The sequence below is a fragment of the Felis catus genome, chromosome D3 (genome assembly GCF_018350175.1).
Source record: "Felis catus isolate Fca126 chromosome D3, F.catus_Fca126_mat1.0, whole genome shotgun sequence".
NCBI lineage: Eukaryota > Metazoa > Chordata > Mammalia > Carnivora > Felidae > Felis > Felis catus.
This window is the reverse complement of record NC_058379.1, coordinates 8,132,952-8,151,921: the sequence shown is the minus strand read 5'-3', so window position 1 is coordinate 8,151,921 and position 18,970 is coordinate 8,132,952. Positions and strand designations below refer to the sequence as shown.

The window sequence follows — 18,970 nt, the reverse complement described above, 5'->3', positions numbered from 1 at the left end:
CGGGCCGGGCGGCCGGGCCCAGAGCGCCGAGCTGGGGCGGCGGGACGGCAGCCAGCGCGGGCCATGGCGGGCTGCTGCGCGGCGCTGGCCGCCTTCCTGTTCGAGTACGACACGCCGCGCATCGTGCTCATCCGCAGCCGTAAAGTGGGGCTCATGAACCGGGCCGTGCAGGTGCTCATCCTGGCCTACGTCATCGGGTGAGCGCGACCGCAGGCGCTGTCCCCGAGGGGTCCCGGGGTCAGGAGTGTCGTGACGGCCGGGAACTCCCCTTCTGCGTCCCGCCCGTGCACCTGCTCCTCCTGGCCTAGGTCACCCGGTGAGCCCCTCGAGCGGCCTCCAGGTGCTGTCCGCGAGGGGGGGGGGGCGCGACCCGAGACGGGTGACACACCCCTCCCCGGACCCTGGCCACCGGGGGACCGGGCTCTGAGTCAGGAGACAGCTTTGATGTTGTGTTTTCAGGGCAAAGCCTGGCTAGACCTTCATCCTTCCTGCTTCTTGTTCTCTGACTTGCTCCGTGTTGTCCTTTGGCGGCGGGGGTGCTTTGTCCTAAATGGCTCAGTCTTTGCACTTCACTTCCCATTCTAATGATCAGCTGACAGAAAACAAGACTTGGGATTTCCATTTGGTTCCTTTTGGGTCTGTGGCTTCCGGTCCTTTCCTTTAAGTACCGTGTGGTAACCCAAGAGAGTGAAGAGGTCACACTTCTAAAAAGCATTTTAGCATTTCAGTTCCTTTGTTTTGTGAAGTGCTTGGGTTTTTGGTATAAGTACTTTACTTAGCCTCATCATTCTCTGTGCTCCCTTTTTATGCTTCCATGTGCTCTGCCACCTTCTAGTCTCACCAAGTGCTTAATTTTAATTGAATGCATCCATTACAATTTAATGAAACTCAAAGAGGAGGTAGAAATTAACTTACCAATAGGGCCCACTTTCAAGGTCCACCTGGGTGTTACAGCGTCTACAGCTGCTGAGCTGACATGTTATCTACTCTGGCATTCCTTTTCTTGAAAGGCTTAATGCAGTGGTTCCCAGCTGCACATTAGAACCTTTTGGGAACCTTTTAAAAATACAGATTGCTGACTCCCATCCCCAGACCTGATTTCATTGCTACGGAGTATGACTGACTCCCAGCGTGATTCTGATGTGCAGCAAAGTTTGAGAACCAATGTCCTAGTGTTTTCTAAACCTACCTGATTGTGAAAGATTCACCTGAGAAACTGTATAAAAGTAACAGATCCCCCACCCTGGAGTGGGGCTTGGAATCTGTTAACACCGCTGTTGGGAATTCACATGATCTGGCTGTTAGGTATGGGTTCTAACAGCTGTCAGCTGAGCAGCAGTAAGCACTGACAGGATTCAATAAAATGGTTTCCCACATATGGGCTCTACATCAGAACCACCTGGCCCACTCCCAGGTTTGGATTTATTAAGTCTTATTACATACCACCACCAGTAACTCCTTGCCCCCCAGTGATTGTTGATGCACCTTAAATTTTGAGACCTGCTTCTAACTGGTTAAGTAAACTCACATTGCTGGATTGGACTGGAAGCACTTAGAATCAAAAGCTCTCAGCTTTTTCCTCTTGGCTTTCGATCCTCAAGGGAGGATTAGTTTAAATCTACTTTAGGTTATCTGTAAAGTTCTAGACTACAGAAAGTGTCTATAGCTGCCCATAAAGATGTGAACTATCACATTAATACATCTTACATTGATAACATGATAAAATATTTTGGATATATTGGGTAACATAAAATATATCATAATTAATTTTACCTGTTTTTCTTTTGTAAACCCCCCGATTTCGAATCCGAGAAACCACCAAGGAGCCGATACCGATGCAAACGCACGAGGGTTTATTTGCAAGCTCGAGCTTGGGCCCAAGTATACCCGACACAGGGGAGCAGGGACTTGGACCCCTAGGTTAAGAGGGGTAGCAGTTTTATAGGGGCCAGTGGCCAATGAGATTGTAACACACACAGAAAGTTGCATATTCGTGTCAGTCCACACGCAGGTGGCCAATTGAATTACAATTTACCCCATAGTAACTGTTTGAACTAGCCTATCACTCTGGTCAGAATTGGCGCGCAAGTTTGGCGAGCAAAAGGTGGGGTTTACTTATTTGGCGGTTAGGGGTTCCGCATTCCTAAATGAGCCGGTTTCCAGTAAGGGTGTGCTCAGCGGCTTGACTAGGGTGGGGGAATGTCTTAAGCAATAAGTAGGTCATGTGGGGGTTATACATGAGATGGTGGGTGTAGCACAAAATAGAGTTAGTCTTGCTCTGCTTGTCCAGGGGTAGGGGATTTTTGTAAAATTCCTTGGGTCCCACACTTTTTACTTTTTTAACATGGCTGTTAGAAATTACATTACATATGTAGCTTGTGTTCTATTTCTGTTGGGTAGCACAGCTTTCCAAGGTTCCCATAGAGTGTGTGCTACCTTGATCATGAGGATTTATAAAGCAGTAAATGTTTTGCTTTTCCATCTTCTATGATCAAAACTGACTCAGGAAATTAAAGGCATTTTTCTTTTTTTTTCTTTTCTTTTTTTTTTTTTTTTAACTCATCTCTTAGCTTCCTAAGCCAATTCATCTTAGACTGGACATGGATTTCTCAGTTATCTGATTCTGTCATCTATCACATGATGAGGCAGTAGTTAATCACATAGTGATTCGTGTGAAACCATGTGTCTCTGATTTAGCAACTCACTGTACTCTGTGGTAAAATAAGCTTCTGTGTGTCTCAGTAGAATTAAATGAAAGCTTATATTGCAGCTAAATTCCTAGAACACTTGAAGAAAAGGACTTGTTTGGGGAAAAGCCTACCTCTAGGTTGAACAATGAATTTGGAGACTGCTCAGACCAGCCAAACCCATAAATAACCAAAGCCAGTGATTTTTTGGAGTCTTAGCAGCTAGAGCTTATAAGGAGAGGAGAGGGATGCTAGCATTTCTTGATTCTACAAAAAATAACAATAATGGTCGCTGGTAGGTGTTTAATAACAGCTCTGGTGGAAAGGAGTTCTCACTTGTAGTATTAGCCAACTTCCATGGTGTAAATCCTCCCATCATGGCCAATTTTAGCCTTTTGATGGCAACACAAACATTGTTCTAAACATTTGACATGCATTAACTTATTTAACCTCACAACTATCCTATGAAGTCCTATTATCATTCCCATGTTATTGATAGGAAAAACTGACGCACAGAGAAAGGCCAAAGTTATGCCTAGTGAAGGTAGAGCTTAGAAATGAACCATGATCACTGACTTCAGTCTAGGTTCCAGTGTCCTAACCACTATGTGCTAATGCCTTTAGATTTTTTTTAAGTTTATTTATTTGAGAGGGAGAGAGAGAGAGAGAGAGAGAGAGAGAGAGAGAGAGAGAGAATGAGAATACAGATGGGGAAGAGGCAGAGAGAGGGAGAGAGAATCCCAAGCAGGCTTCGAACTGTCAGTGCAGAGCCTGATGCGGGGCTTGACCTCATGAACCATGAGATCATGACCTAACCAAAGTCAACGCTTAAATGGCTGAGCCACCCAGGCCCTCCTTTAATTATTCAAGCTGGTTGCAACACCCTCAATTCTCCCCAGAGAAGAGAAGCATACATGGGACCTGAATTCTTGGAGAAAAAGTATGAAACTAATATAAAAAGTTACTTTAACAGTGAGATTCTCTTTTCTGGAGGGAGTATAGCATACAGGACAAGAAAAGAGGCTTCAGAGGCAAAAGACTTGAGTTCAGATCCTCACTTTGTCATTCACTAACTGTGTGACCTTGGGCAAATGACTTAACCTCTCTCTGTCTTAGTTTCCTCCTCTGTAAAAATGGAGAATAATAGGGGTGCCTGGGTGGCTCAGTTGGTTAAGTGTCTGACTTTTGATTTTGGCTCGGGTCACAATCTCCCAGTTCATGGGATAGAGAGAGCCCCACGTGTGGAGGCTGCTTGGGATTCTCTCTCTCCCTCTCTCTCTGCTCCTCTGCTCATGCATACACACACTCTCACTCTCTCAAAATAAATAAATAAACTTTAAGATAAATAGAGAATAAATTTTAAAATAAATAGAGAATAATATCTGGTTATAAAGTGGTTAGGATTAAATTAGTTAATAAATATATAGAGCTTAGATTAGCACCTTGGATTAGAAAACACCCAGATGGTAACTATTATCATAATTTTTATAATTGCTTTGGAGATTCTGCAGGTCATAGTGCATTGAAAGTGCTCAACTATAGATATTTGTCAAATAAAGACATTCATTGAGTACTTTCTTTGTGCTGATCACTGTGCTAAGGGCTTTACCTACATCATCTCATTTATCTCCCACAAACCACCCTGTGATTTATGTTCTATATGCCCATTTTGCAGAGCCCCCCAAGTTAAACAGTTTTGCAAATTTGCATAATTAGTTAATGTTGTACTGTCAGCCTCTGGCTATCAGAGACTCCCTAGTATCAATTCAAAGTCACTGAATCCTAATGGCAATTTAAGAGGAGTGTTTTATTTTGTAGGTGGGTGTTTGTGTGGGAAAAAGGCTACCAGGAAATGGACTCCGTGGTCAGCTCCGTTACTACCAAAGCCAAAGGCGTGACTGTAACCAACACTTCTACACTTGGATTCCGGGTCTGGGATGTGGCGGACTATGTGATTCCAGCTCAGGTATGCCTCCCACCATGGCTTCTAACACTAAAGCTTCTCATTAGCTCCCTTCCCTTTACTGACTTTGCTCTCTTGATTAATGATTCGCCGAGTTCTAACATCACTGATGCCCAGACTGATTTTCTTAGTCCAAGAAAGCAACACAGGCAGATCCCTTTCTGGCTTGGGGTCAAATAAATAATATTCAACCAGCTAGGTTGCTTCAGCTCTAATTCATGGTTGGCTTAAACACAGACAGCTCGGCCTGTCTCAGGCCCTGAAAGGTAGAGAAGCAAATGTTTTAAATCCTGGGAAAAATTCAGGTGGAAATACCACCATTCCACACTTTGTATTTGCTTTATTGTTGTAAATCCACAAGGTAAACCTTTGCAGACCGTGTAAAAAGTTTATCAGCAGTTCGAGACCAAAGCCAAACCACAAGGAAACAGACATGCCCGTATAGGATTTTGTCAGTAATAAAGGTAAGGGAAGAAAGTGATACAGCACCCTAGTATCCAGTCTGTTAATTGACACAGCTCCAAGTTAAGTATTAACTGTCTTTAGCCACGATAATGGCTGTGGTCCATGGCCAGACCCTGACATATCCCTCCAGATGCCTTATATGCTAGGGTCCTGGGGTGGCTAAATGCAAATAAGCTGTCAGCTCCTGGCTCAGAGCGAAGCAAGGAGTTGAGAAACTCTCTTTCTTCATTTCCCTCCCCCCATCCCCGACTTCTCAAGAGAAGGGTTTTGTGGGGTGCCCAGAGAATACCAAAGCTAATGAGCAATGAAGGTCAAATGGAACAGCGGATTCATAGTTTGCTGGAGGCAGGTGGTCCTGTTGGCATGCATCTGCGTCAACAGAGAGACCTCTGCTTCCTGTGAAGCCATGGGGACCATCATACCCAGTCTGTTTACTGGGGCCAAGGAAGACCGTGGACCCACTGCTTCTGCCCCTCAGTGGAAAGGAATAGGCAGCTGCTCTGCCTTCCAGCTCAACTCTGGGCTGGGGGCTGCGTGAGCCCCACAGTGCTCTCTCTTCATGAGCTTGCACAATGCCCTCTGCTTCTTTGCGGATGGACCACAAACATTTGTTTGCAGTGCTCATCTCCAGACTGAAGTTTCCCTGAGCTTAAAGTAGATAAGAAATAGGGGTGCCTGGGGTGCCTGGGTGGCGCAGTCGGTTGAGCGTCCGACTTCAGCCAGGTCACGATCTCGCGGTCCGTGAGTTCGAGCCCCGCGTCAGGCTCTGGGCTGATGGCTCGGAGCCTGGAGCCTGGAGCCTGTTTCCGATTCTGTGTCTCCCTCTCTCTCTGCCCCTCCCCCGTTCATGCTCTGTCTCTCTCTGTCCCAAAAATAAATAAAAACGTTGAAAAAAAATTTTTTTTAAAAAGAAATAGGGGTGCCTGGATGGCTCAGTCAGTTAAGTTTCCAACTTACACTCAGGTTATGATCTCATGGTTATTGAGTTCGAGAACCACATCGGGCTCTGAGCTGTCAGCCTGCTTCGGATTGTGTGTCTCCCTCTTTCTCTCTGCCCCTCCCCTGCCTGAGCTCCCTCATGTTCCATCTCTCTCTCAAAAAAAATCAAACAAAGAAAAGCCAGGAGAGCCTTGGGCATCATGCCACATCTTCATGCTTCCTCAAGACATTTCCTTGTCTCCCAACTTGGCTTGTTCTAGATCTTTCTTTGGAAGATGCTAGCTATTCCCAGAGCTTCCAACGCCTTGTCAGACCTGGGGGTGGAGAGGTCTACAGACATTTTGATCCCTGAGTTACCCTGATCCTCCAGATGGCTCCCGGTACTGACTCCACTCTTCCACAGAGTACGAAACACTAACAGAAAGCTTCTGGTATTTCATTTTAGAATGCCAGTGTTCAGTGAGGGGGAGGTCCAACTAGGATTTTTGGACATCTTTTATTCCTTATGTTGGAAGGTCCTTAGCAATTCTTCAGTCTCATCCCCAGTGAATTGTTCTCTAGAAACTTTTGTTTTCTAAATATTGATCTTTTTTTTTTAATGTTTTATTTATTTATTTTGGTGGGGGAAGGGGCAGAAAGAGAAAGAATCCCAAACAGGCTCTGCACTATCAGCGTGGAGCTTGAACCCACAAACTGCAAGATCATGACCTGAGCCAAAATCAAGAGTTGGATGCTTGGTGGGGGGTGCCTGGGTGGCTCAGTCGGTTAAGCATCCAGCTTCAGCTCAGGTCATGATCTCGCAGTCTGTGAGTTTGAGCCCCGCATCAGGCTCTGTGCTGACAGCTCAGAGCCTGGAGCCTGCTTCAGATTCTGTGTCTCCTTCTCTCTCTGCCCCTCTCCTGCTGATGCTCTGTCTCTGTCTCAAAAATTAATAAAAACATTTAAAAAAAAATAAAAAAAAAAAGAGTTGGATGCTTGGGGCACCTGGGTGGCTCAGTCAGTTAAGCGTCTGACTGTGGCTCAGGTCATGGTCTCACAGTTTGTGAGTTCAAGCCCCGTGTCAGACTCTGTGCTGACAGCTCAGAACCTGGAACCTGCTTTGGATTCTGTGTCTCCTTCTCTCTCTGCCTCTCCCCAACTTGTGCTCTGTCTCTCTCTCAGAAATAAACATTGGAAAAAAAAAAAAAAGGAGTTGGATGCTCAACCGACTGAGCCACCCAGGTGCTCCCTCTCCAGAAACTGTAAATCAACCTTTTGGCACATTCCTGGGAGGAAAAAACAACCTTCTCAAATGGAGAAGTATCAATTGCTGACCCTGATTTGATCTTCTCTAGAATATTTTATTTATTTATTTTAATTTCAGCTAGGAAAGAAAACCAGCCAAATTTGGGGACTTTGGTGGCCTTGCGTTTTTGTACCTCTGAGGTAATCTGTTTGGCAGAGGATGTCTTGAGCACTTTTTGGCTCTTTTCCCTTAACAAGCCAAGCTTTATTAAGGAACCACTTCAGATTATAGACATTTTTTTCCATTGAGGTGAAATTCACATGTCATAATATTAGCTATTTCAGATTGAAAAATTCCATGGCATTTAGTACTTTCATGATATTATGCACCTATAACTTCCTTCTAGTTCCAGAACATTTTCATCACCCCAAGAGGAGACCCCATACCCATTAAGCAGTCACTGCTCATCCTACCCTCCACTTTACCCCTGCCTCTGAGATACCCACTCACCTACCTTCTGGCTCTATGGAAATTTCATAGAATCATAAAATATGTGGCCTTTTGTGTCTGGCTTCTTTGACTTAGCATCATGTTTTTGAGGTTCACCCAGTTGTATCCTGTTTGAGTGCTTCATTCCTCTTTATGGCCGAGTCCTATTCCATTGTAGGTACACACGTAGGTATAGATAACCACAATCTGTTTATCCATTCATCTGTCAATAGATACTTGGGGTGTTTCCACCTCTGGGTCACTATGAACAATTCTGCCATGAACACATATAAACAGTAGCCCCCCCCCACCCCACCCTGCCCGTCCACAGTTTCAGTTACCCATGGTCAGCCGTAGTCTGGAAGCAGATGGTGCTCCTGACATAACCTCAAGTCAGTAGCAGCGCAATGCTTCAAACATTCACCTCACTTCATGTCTTCACATAGGCAGTTTATCATCACCCAAAGAAGGGTGAGTATAGTACAGTAAGGTATTTTGAGAGAGAGAGAGAGAGAGAGACTAAATTCACATACCTTTTATTATAGTATACTATTATAATTGTCCTATTTAGTATTAGTTATTGTTGTTAATCTCTTACTGTGTCTAATTTATTTATTTATTTTTTAAATGTTTATTTTTGAGAGAGAGAGAGAGACACACACACAGAGTGCAAGCAGGTGTGGGGCAGAGAGAGAGGGAGACACAGAATCCGAAGCAGAGTCCAGGCTCTGAGCTGTCAGCACAGAGTCTGACACGGGGCTCGAACTCACAAACTGTGAGACCATGACCCAAGCTGAAGTTGGACACCTAACTGACTGAACCACCCAGGTGCCCCTTACTATGTCTAATTTAAAATGTAACTTTATCATAGGTATGTCTGCATTGGAAAAAAACACAGTATATGGAGGGTTGGGTACTATCTGCATTTTCAGGCATCCCCCAGGGGTCTTGGAACGTTATCCCCTTGCAGATAAGGGGGGATTGTGGTACAAGTATTTACTTGAATCCTGTCTTCAGTTAGCTTATAAACTCTCAGAGAACAAGATATAAAAAAAAAAAGATCAGGGTTGTTTTTTGTTTTTGTTTCTTTAATTTTTAGTGTTTATTTTTGAGAGAGAGGGAGAAAGAAGGAGAGTGTACCCAGGAGGGAGGGGCAGAGAGTTGGGAGGGCGGGGGACAGAGGATCTGAAGCAGTCTCTATGCTGACAGCAGAGAGCCTGATGTGGGGCTTGAACTCACAAGCCATGAAATCATGACCTGAGCTGAAGTCGGTGGCTTAATCCCAGGTGCCCCAAAAGATCAGTTTTTAAAATGTTTTCTGCATGACATATGGGAGAAGTGAAAGGTACTGTCCTATTAAATGAACACCTGGCTTTCTTTATGGCTTGGCCTGACTCCTCTGAAGGTAACACAGTGGTGCTCTCTCCCCCCTTTCCCCCTCTGCAGGAGGAGAACTCCCTCTTCATCATGACCAACATGATCACCACCGTCAACCAGACCCAGGGCCTCTGTCCTGAGGTAGGCAGCTTCTCAGGAAAGAGCCTCAGGCCCCTCTCCCCCACCTGACTGACTACATGGAATTTGTTTTCACTCTTTCTTCTTTTTCCAGCTTCCAGATAAGACCACTGTGTGTAAATCTGATGCCAACTGTGCTGCTGGCTCTTCAGGCACCCACAGCAACGGTATGAGCACGTGGCTGTGACCCCACAGTAGACATTTAGCGTGGGGAAGGCAGCCCCTGACCAGACTGCCTCCCCTGTGGGGCTTCTCTCCCAGAGAGATGTTCGGGACGAAGAAATCCCCTATATTCCCCAGTCCTTCATATGACCTTGGGTGAGCCTGGTGTACCGATTAGGCTCTTAGGATCTTCTCGACATTCACCTGTTACCCATACTCCAGAGGCCACCCAGATCTTGTCCTGTGCCATCACCCTAGCCTTGCTGCTGGACTCAGGCAACTGTTTTCCTCTAATTTGTGGAAACTGTATAAAGCCTGTAACTGGAACAGCTCAAGATCAATTGCACAGGATGTTATGGCGGTGCTTCCCCTTCTCTCCCTTGCAAAAGTAGAAAATAGGTGCCCCTTGCCCCTGCAGGAATTGCAACAGGAAGATGCGTGCTGTTCAATGAGACCGTGAAGACGTGCGAGGTGGCAGCCTGGTGTCCAGTGGAAGATGACACACATGTGCCTGAGTGAGTCCTGCCCAAGGGAAGGCGGCAGGGGAGTTAAGCCTGTGTGTTGTGCTCTTAGTGCCTTTGTGGAATCAGGCTTCCCCAGGGCCGGGACCAATGGCAAGGCGGGCCACAGCATTTGTCACTTGCGAGAAGAGTGCAGATGATTTATTTCTATGTTTGGACTTTGTCAGTTGCAAGTAACTAACAGGAAACAGTTCTCGGTGCCTCAAGCAGGACACACACATGGCAGGGGCAGTTTACTGTCCAACTAACTATGAAGAGCCCAGCACGACTAGACCTGGGACTCAAAGGACAGCTTCAGAGTTTCCACCTTTTGACTCTGCTTCCCCCATATTGGCTTCATTTGCAGGACTGTGGTGTAGTCCTAGGAGGCATCTCTGGGCTTATATTCTCCCAAGTCTCCCAGCCCGGTTGTCCATAAAGATTCTAGACCTGTCCATCATCACATCTTCAGCCACATCCCTCCACCCATCACTGTAGCTGAGGCATGGATTTTGCTTATCAGCTCAGGCCTGGGTCACCTGCCCACCTCTGGAGCTAGGGCGCAGTCATTCCCACCCAAATCACATAGCCTGAGAGTAGAGAGGTGTGGCTTCCAAAGGAAATTGGGGGATCATTACCAGAAAAGAAGGGAACAGATGCTGGGCAGGAAAATAATTAGTGTCCACTGTAGTGTGTTTTATAAAGGAGAGCAGGCTCAGGGCTGCCCTAGAATAACATTCTTCCCAATAGTAATTTGCTCACTTTGATTGGGTGGGTCAGAGGTAACGCTCTCAGAATTGCTTGCAACTCCAGCCTTCCTGACCCAGAGTTCAGACGGAGGCCTGGATAAGCCTGGCAGGGAGCCAGCCACGTTAACCGCATCTGGGGTACACTGCAACGGAAGAAACGGCTGAGAGGTGCCGATTGCAAGATTGCCGAGGGCAGCAGCTCAGGCTAGGGAAGGAAATACTAAAAGAAAATGAATCCTAGCATTTTTGAGCTGCAAAGGGTCTTATGGAGCTGTGCTCCCTAACATCGTGCTACTGGCCATGGGTGGCTGTCGAGCACTCAAAAGGTGTCTGGAACCAAACAAAATGCTCAGTGTAAAATGTACTCCAGAGCCTGAAGACGTTATGGGAAACAAATTATATGTATATATATTACATATATGATACTATATACATATATATGATACTATATACATATATATATGATACTTTATATCATATATATATATATATGATACATATATATATGATATGTTTACCTGGTGAAATAATACTTCAGATATATTGGGTTATTATAGAAAAGTTAGTTGCACTTGTTATTTTTACTTTTTAATGTGACTACTAGACACTTGAAATTGCAAGGTGGCTTGTATTTGTGTCTCAGTATATTTTCATTGGACAGCACTGTTATGTATCTAATCGAGTGGAGGATGATTTTTAAGTATACACTGATAACATGAAATAACATGAGTCACATGAAGAGAAGGACATTCCCATTCTTATTCAGCTTCTAAGCTTATATCAAGGAGGAAATCCTGGTTTGGGGTGTCTTTTAGAACTTGCTGATTTCCATTTCTCATAAATTACAATCCCCAGATTCAGCACCTTGGGCAAACAGTAATATTAAGTAGAACTTTTTTTTTTTTTTTTGAGAGAGAGAGAGAGAGATAGTGTAAGCAGGGGAGAGGGGCGGTGGAGGGGGGGGGGGGCAGAGAGAGAGAATGAGAATGAACGAACGAACTCCAAGCAGGCTTCACTCTAGGCACGGAGCCTGACATAGGGCTCCATCTCATGACCTGAGCCGAAATCAAGAGTTGGACGCTTAACCAACTGAGCCCCCCCAGGTGCCCCTTAACTACAACTTTTAGTAATACTGTTTTGATATGATTATATTTATTTGAACAATGACCTCTGACTTGAGGCAAATGATACTTCTTATGGTCATGATGGAAAGTTTCATTTCAAAATGAATGTCAGTAAAAAACAGTCAGTTGATCCTAAAGGCAGGAACAACACAAATGTCCATCAGAGAAAGAGATAAACAGATTACAGTCCATCCATGCAAAGGAATAGGACACAGCCATAAAAAGAGAATGAAACGCTAGATGCTACAATGTGGATGAACCTAGAAAACATGGTGCTAAGTGAAAGAAGCCAGACACAAAAGGCCACATATTGTATGAATCTGTTTATATAAAATGTCCAGAGTAGACAAATTTGGAGAGACAAAAAGTAGATTAGTGGTTCCCAAAGGCAGGGGGTAGGTAGGGCGTGGGGGTGGGGGGAATAGATACTAGTGCTTAATGGGTACAAAGTTTCTCTTTGGGGTGATAAAAATGTTCTAGAACTAGATGTGTGATAGTTGCACAACATCGTGAATGTATTTAATGCCACTGAATTAACTCTTTAAAATGGTTAATTTTATATTGTGTGGATTACACCTGCATTTTTTTTTTAATTTTTTTTTTCAACATTTATTTATTTTTGGGACAGAGAGAGACAGAGCATGAACGGGGGAGGGGCAGAGAGAGAGGGAGACACAGAATCGGAAACAGGCTCCAGGCTCCGAGCCATCAGCCCAGAGCCTGACGCGGGGCTCGAACTCACGGACCGCGAGATCGTGACCTGGCTGAAGTTGGACGCTCAACCGACTGCGCCACCCAGGCGCCCCAGCATTTTTTTTTTTTAAACTGTGAGTTAGGGGCACCTGGATGGCTCAGTCAGTTGGGCAACTGATTCTTGATTTTAGCTTGGGTCATGACCCCAGAATCCTGGGATCGTGCTCTGCATCGGGCTCTGCACTAGGCATGGATCTTGCTTGGGATTCTCATTCATTCTCTTTCTCTTTCTCTCTTTCTCTCTCTCTCCCTTCCCTCTGCTCCTCTCCCCCACTTGTGTGCTCTCTCTCTCTCTAAAATAAAATTAATTCATTAAATTTTTTAAAAAATTAAAAAAATAATAAAAGTTAAAAGTTTTACATATGAGTTAGACAGATGTGGGGGGAAAGCTATGGTATAGAGAATGGCAATAGTTTGAAAAACCCTAATATAGTCCATCCCTCTTGATACAGGGATGTGGGAACTTGAAGCCCTGAGAGAAGTACCTTGGTCAAGGCTTTCTTGGCATCAGTGGTGACAGGTTCAGCTGTCTTTGCTGTGTGGACTTGCTTCTGTCTCAGGGTTAAGAAGACTATGGATACTGTTTATAAACTCAAATATTCCACCTGGATCAGGGAAGCCTCCCCTGCCCCCTCCCCCCCTGCCCTTCCCCACAGAGGGGTCTGCCCCCAGCACTGGATTCTCCTGTAGAGATGCACCAAAGAAGCGGGGTCCCCTTGGAGACAGATTTACCGTGTACCTGTCAGCCAGGAGCTGATGTGGCACTTCCAAGAAGAGAGTGCCAGCAGACACGTGATTTTTGTGTACTTTTGCGATGAGATCAGGATCCACCCTGTTGGTGAATTCACCTTTGCTTGGACTTGTAAAACCAGATCTGTTGAGCATTCCCCCGAGGGCACCTGAGTGAGATGCGCTCACTCTGAAACCCTGAAACCCCGAAACCGGCTGCAGGCTGAATAATTTCAAGGGAAGCTACCGGGCATCCTTTCTCCTTAGCTATTCTTCAAACTCTTAAATGCCCACTGCCTTCGGCAAGAGGCATGACAGGAAGAAAAGGAAAGGTTTAGTTTACCCTCCTCTGTTAACCTAGTGTTTATGCAGAGGATGGTAGAAAATGCTCGAGAGGTTATCATGTTTTTTCTTGACAAAATGACATTGTAGGACACGTGTCTGTGCTTTTTAAAAATATTACGTAAGGAGGAGAGCATACATCTACTTGTACTTTTATTAACAATATGTTACGTTATCTTTTTCAGACCTGCTTTTTTAAAGGCTGCAGAAAACTTCACTCTTTTGGTTAAGAACAACATCTGGTATCCCAAATTTAATTTCAGCAAGTAAGTGGCGGCCAGCTGTGTGAGTTCACCAGTGTCTTAGAGCAACTTCTGGCTCCTCTTTGAGGTTTCCCTCACTTCATTTCTGCTTCCTCCTGACTTTAGGAGGAATATTCTTCCCAACATCACCACGACCTACCTCAAATCGTGCATTTATGATGCCATAACAGATCCCTTCTGCCCCATATTCCGTCTTGGCAAAATAGTGGAGAATGCAGGGCACAGCTTCCAGGACATGGCCATTGAGGTAGGCAGAGGCCCCTGGCTTTTCTGACACAGCCTTTAACGCATCTTGTTCTAGAATGGGCCCGAGGAAAGCTTGCTGTCTCTGCTCACAACCTGCAGGGAGGTATCATGGGTATCCAGATCAACTGGGATTGCAACCTGGACAGAACCGCCTCCCTCTGCTTGCCCAGGTACTCCTTCCGCCGCCTGGACACCCGGGATGTGGACCACAATGTGTCCCCCGGCTACAATTTCAGGTAGGCGTGAGCTTGGGGCCTGGTTCTCTTGTGTTGGGGGGTGGGGGGGCGACAGTGCCTGGATCACTCCCCAGCGGGGGTGTCCGTGCCCACCAAAGACCAGCACTCAGGCAGCCTCTGAGGGCAGGTGGAGAGGTATGTACCAGAGTGTTCCTAGTAGATCTTGTGCCCACAGTATCCTGGCCCGTGAGAGCCTCCTGTGCCCCTTCTTACTTCAGAAATCATGTTGAGGGGCGCCTGGGTGGCTCAGTCGGTTAAGAGTCCGACTTCAGCTCAAGTCATGATTTTGCAGTCTGTTGAGATCAAGCCCTCTGTCACGCTCTGTGCTGACAGCTCGGAGCCTGGAGCCCGATTCAGATTCTGTGTCTCCCTCTCTCTCTGCCCCTCCCCTGCTCCAACTCTGTCTCTGTCTCAAAAATAAACATAAAAAAAAAAAAATCATGTTGATACAATTTTCAGAGTAGCCCAGAGAGGCTGGCTGCTTGAGCTCCCTTGGGCCAGCCTCCTAGGACCCCTGCTCACTGATTTTGAGGAGTGGGTGAGCTTGTGATCCTCCAGTCTGAAGACCTCTGGGGCCTGACCCAGGAATTAGTTTCTCAAAGACCCACGTCTGCCTTTGGAATGCCCAGGGTGCAGGAGATACAGGCTTAAGCCTCAGGAAAGGCCTTTGCTGGTACTTCCCTACCGAAAGTACCAAGTATTCATGTCCTGAGACTGCCACAACAAATTACCACAAGGTGGGTGGCTTGAAACAACAGGAAGTTATTCTCTCATGGATGTGGAGGCCAAAGTCCCCAAATCAAGATGTCAGCAAGGCCAGCTACCTTTTTTTGCCTTTTCCAGGTTCTGGGGGCTCCCCAGTGTTCCTTGACTCATAGACTCATCACTCCCACCTCTGCCGCTGTTGTCACACAGCCTTCCCTCTGTGCGCATCCCCGTGTGTCCTCTCTTCTTACAAGGTCACCAGTCATATTGAATCAAAGTCCACCCTAATCCAGTCCAACCTCATCTCAACTAATTCCAGCTGCAAAGACCCTATTTTCCTATTTCCTTTTCCCATTCACATGTTCCAGGTGGATTCGAATCTTGGGTGACAGTGTTCAGCCCGGTACAGCTGGTAATCTGATGGGAGGACCAGGGGGCCAGGGTCATGTTTCCTGAGGCAACCAGACCCGTAGCCACGTACATTGTTGTGTGCCCTTTGTGGCATCTGTCACACATTTTGCCACTCAAAAAAAGCATCCCCACAAGGGGCCACCTGAATAGGTCTGAGGTGCTTTTGTGTTGCACTTGTCTCCCTCTAGTGGTGACGTGTGCAAGCCAATACGGGATCACAGAAACCTCCAGAATTACAGTCAGCTATCATTTTGAACCACCTGACTCACTGATACTAGGGCAGATATTTGGATTTTTTTTCCCTAGTAAAGGAATTAGATTTGTGTTGCTGTCTCTACTGTTACACAGTTTAGAAACCATTGTGGAAAAACCTCAAGCTTGGGTCAGAACCTCAGAACAGAGAGAAGCCGATGGGAACCATCACCAGAAAGACACCCATCCCCTGACCTCCACTAGCACCAGGCCCCACCTGAATTCCCCAGGCCTGACCATGACATAGAGGTTGTGGGCCAGACTAATCATGGGCCAAGAGTTTAGGCTTCTCTGAATCAACGTGCTATATGTGTAACACGGGCAGCAAATGGCATCATGGCTCAACAGACCCCCCACTACCACCATTCCCCCATGTGTATGTTTTTTTTTTTAATGGCTTTATTGAGATATAGTTTACACAACACTCTTCATCCATGTAAAGTGTGGGATTCCGTCATTTTTAGTTCATTCACAGAGTTGTAGCACTCTCGGTGTAATTTTAGAACATTTTCATCCCCTCAGTGCGAAACCCCTTCGGCCATCACCTGTATCTTCCCATCTACCTCAGTCCCTGTCAACCACCATCTGCTTCCTTTCTCTCTGGATTTGCATAAATGGAATCACACACTATATGGATTTCTGTGACTGGCTTCTTTCACTCAGCATCATGTTTTTTTCCAAGGTTCATCCATATTGTACATTTGTCATTACTTTATCTCTCTTTATGGCCAAAGAATATTCCATTATGTGGATATACCACATTTTATTTACTCATTTATCCATCGATGGGTCAGTAGTTCTTTAAAAAAAAAAATGTCCAGCACTGATTCTGTGAGTTTTGTGGAGTTTCATGGCCAGCTCCATGCCCCTACCCACAAGGCAGTCCTAGGGCTAGCTGCTGGCCGGCCACATGCTGTCGGTGACCAGGATCTCCTTGAGAGAGGCAGGTGGTTCTGCTGTGTCAAGGAGGTTCAGAGCATGAGGTTCCAGCTCCACCGTAGGAGGGGACAGTGATGATAGAGTAGTTCTGGTGCCCCAAGGGCCCTGGCATCCTCCTGCCAACAGCCCAGCCCACTTCCTGTGCAACCCACATTAGCCGGGAGAGGCCCTGAGGTGCTCAGGTATCATCTGTCCAGCAGGCAGTGCCGGCTCCCGAGGGCCTCGGGATTTCTGCTCTGATGTCCCCCTTTCCCTAGGTTTGCCAAGTACTACAGTGACCCGACTGGCGCCGAGCACCGCACGCTCATCAAGGCCTACGGCATCCGCTTCGACATCATAGTGTTCGGAAAGGTAGCCTGGCTGCCGGCTTCTCTTGGGGCTCTGGTTCAGAGCTTCCGAGTTCTGAACCCCGGGCTTCTGGGTTCGCCAGGGTCCACGGGCCCTCTCCCCACCTCTTATCTGCTCTTGCCCACCTCTCTCACAACTTTGTCCTTTTCTTCGGTCATTTGTAGGCTGGGAAATTTGACATCATTCCCACCATGATCAACATTGGCTCGGGTTTGGCGCTCTTAGGGGTGGTGAGTGACTTAGACCGCCCCCCCCCCCAGCTGCCCGCCCTCCTCAGCAGTAGTTAGCACAGTGAGGTGAGACCCTTCACTGGCATCCTGGTTCCTACCCTTGACACTTGTTTCTGGAATCAACCCTCCAAGTTTCTTGCCCTTGCCCCCAACCCCACCTCCCCTTCCCTTCTCCAAGACCATGGCCCTCGGGGCCTTGCCTTCTCCTGAGAGGTGGAGCCTTGCCCTTTCTATCCTTGAAAGATTCCAGGCTTTGTGGGAAGGGGCATGCATAGAATAACAGGGGCTGAAGCATCCTGGCTCGCTCTTTCTCGCCCTGTGCTGCACTCAGGCGACAGTGCTGTGTGACGTCATAGTCCTCTACTGCATGAAGAAAAGATACTACTACCGGGAGAAGAAATACAAGTATGTGGAGGATTACGAGCAGGTAGGCCGCCTCCTGACCTCCAGCAGGCAGGAAGGTCCAAGCACCTTGCCACCTCTGCCTCTTTTTTGTGCCAGTGGTGAGCACCTGGGGCGCTGGGCCATCTGGGGGGAGACCCGGGTGCAAAGGTGGCACTCCTTAGACATGTGGTCACCCCAGGCAGCGGCACACTGCTCACTACCCTCATCCTCCGCTCCATTTCTAGACCATCTGTACTAGTATTCACTTCATACTTTTCTTCAAACGGGCTCACTCTGTAAAATCTAGCCTCATTTTAATTAGTGACATCTCAGGTTACTTATAATCATGAATATGATGACAAAATCTATGTCCACACACTCCTTAAACTTGCCTCACATAGCAAGAGGGGTTGGGTAACATGCTTTTTGAGAACCCATGCACCGGGCTAAGCTGAGTATGTACAGTTGTGAAGGGCTGCCCAAAGTTCTCAGGGTGAGTGCCTGGCTCTCGCCTGCCCCAAGTGGCCCAGGCTTGCCTATGGGCAGCCCATGGTGTCTATACATCTATCCAGAAGCGTATCAGTCAACGATAAGCATACCTTTCTTTGCAGGGGCTTGGCAGTGAGATGGACCAGTGATGCCTCCACACCTGGGCTCCCCATGGCCCTCATCAGAGCACAGCGAGGAGGGAGAAAAGGCTGCCATTGTCACCCCAGAGAAAGTTCCAGACTCTGAGTCCATCTCCACTGCACAAGAACTTCATGGTTGCCCAGCTGCTCCCGTGTTTTGTGTGTAGGGCGTGTGTAGTAAACCACCCTGCACAGTGGGTCACCTCAATGTGGGGTTGTTGGGGCGACCTCTGGCCTAAGGGCTCTGGCCCTACTGCTGCTGCTGGGCAGGGCCAGCCTTCCTCAGGGGCTCCAGTCTCCAGGCCACTGTGAGACCGGTCCAGCTGGGGCCCAGCAGCTCTGTTCAAGCACTTTATAAGGGAAGGAAGGGCACCTGGGTGTGGTCACTGGCTCTTGGTCACCCGGTCCACTCTTCCTCCCCCCAATCCATACTGTCATGGGACAGAGTTAGCACGTCTCCTTGAGAAGAGGCATGTCGAGGTGATCAAGGACCAAACATTAAAACGATTTTCTCAATCTTTGTTCTCATAGCATGAACTAGAACTTTCCTCTCTTCCCTTTGACTTCGACCACTAAACCCATTTGTTGTCACAGCTCACCATGTTCAGAAAAAGCTTCCTGAAACAGTCTGTTGTTGGGGCTTTAGGCATCTTCCCCGACTTCGACCTTCTCTTGAAGGCCTCGG

At 46.9% G+C, this 18,970-nt stretch overlaps 1 protein-coding gene across 2 annotated transcripts; it reads left to right on the top strand.

Annotated features, from left to right (window-relative positions):
• The first annotated feature begins 63 nt into the window (after positions 1 to 63).
• Positions 64 to 18,801, top strand: P2RX4 (purinergic receptor P2X 4). 2 transcript variants are annotated; one of them, XM_023241408.2, is made up of 12 exons: positions 64 to 197; positions 4,506 to 4,653; positions 9,215 to 9,286; positions 9,378 to 9,450; positions 9,864 to 9,960; positions 13,828 to 13,908; positions 14,011 to 14,152; positions 14,251 to 14,387; positions 16,952 to 17,045; positions 17,207 to 17,272; positions 17,604 to 17,699; positions 18,268 to 18,801. In XM_023241408.2, the coding sequence occupies exons 1-12, from the start codon at positions 64 to 66 to the stop codon at positions 18,292 to 18,294; spliced, it is 1,167 nt and encodes a 388-aa protein (XP_023097176.1). In that variant the 3' UTR covers positions 18,295 to 18,801. The 2 variants fall into 2 exon arrangements, with proteins under 2 accessions (XP_023097176.1, XP_023097177.1); XM_023241409.2 differs by lacking the exon at positions 64 to 197 and adding an exon at positions 219 to 316.
• The last annotated feature ends 169 nt before the right edge of the window (positions 18,802 to 18,970 follow it).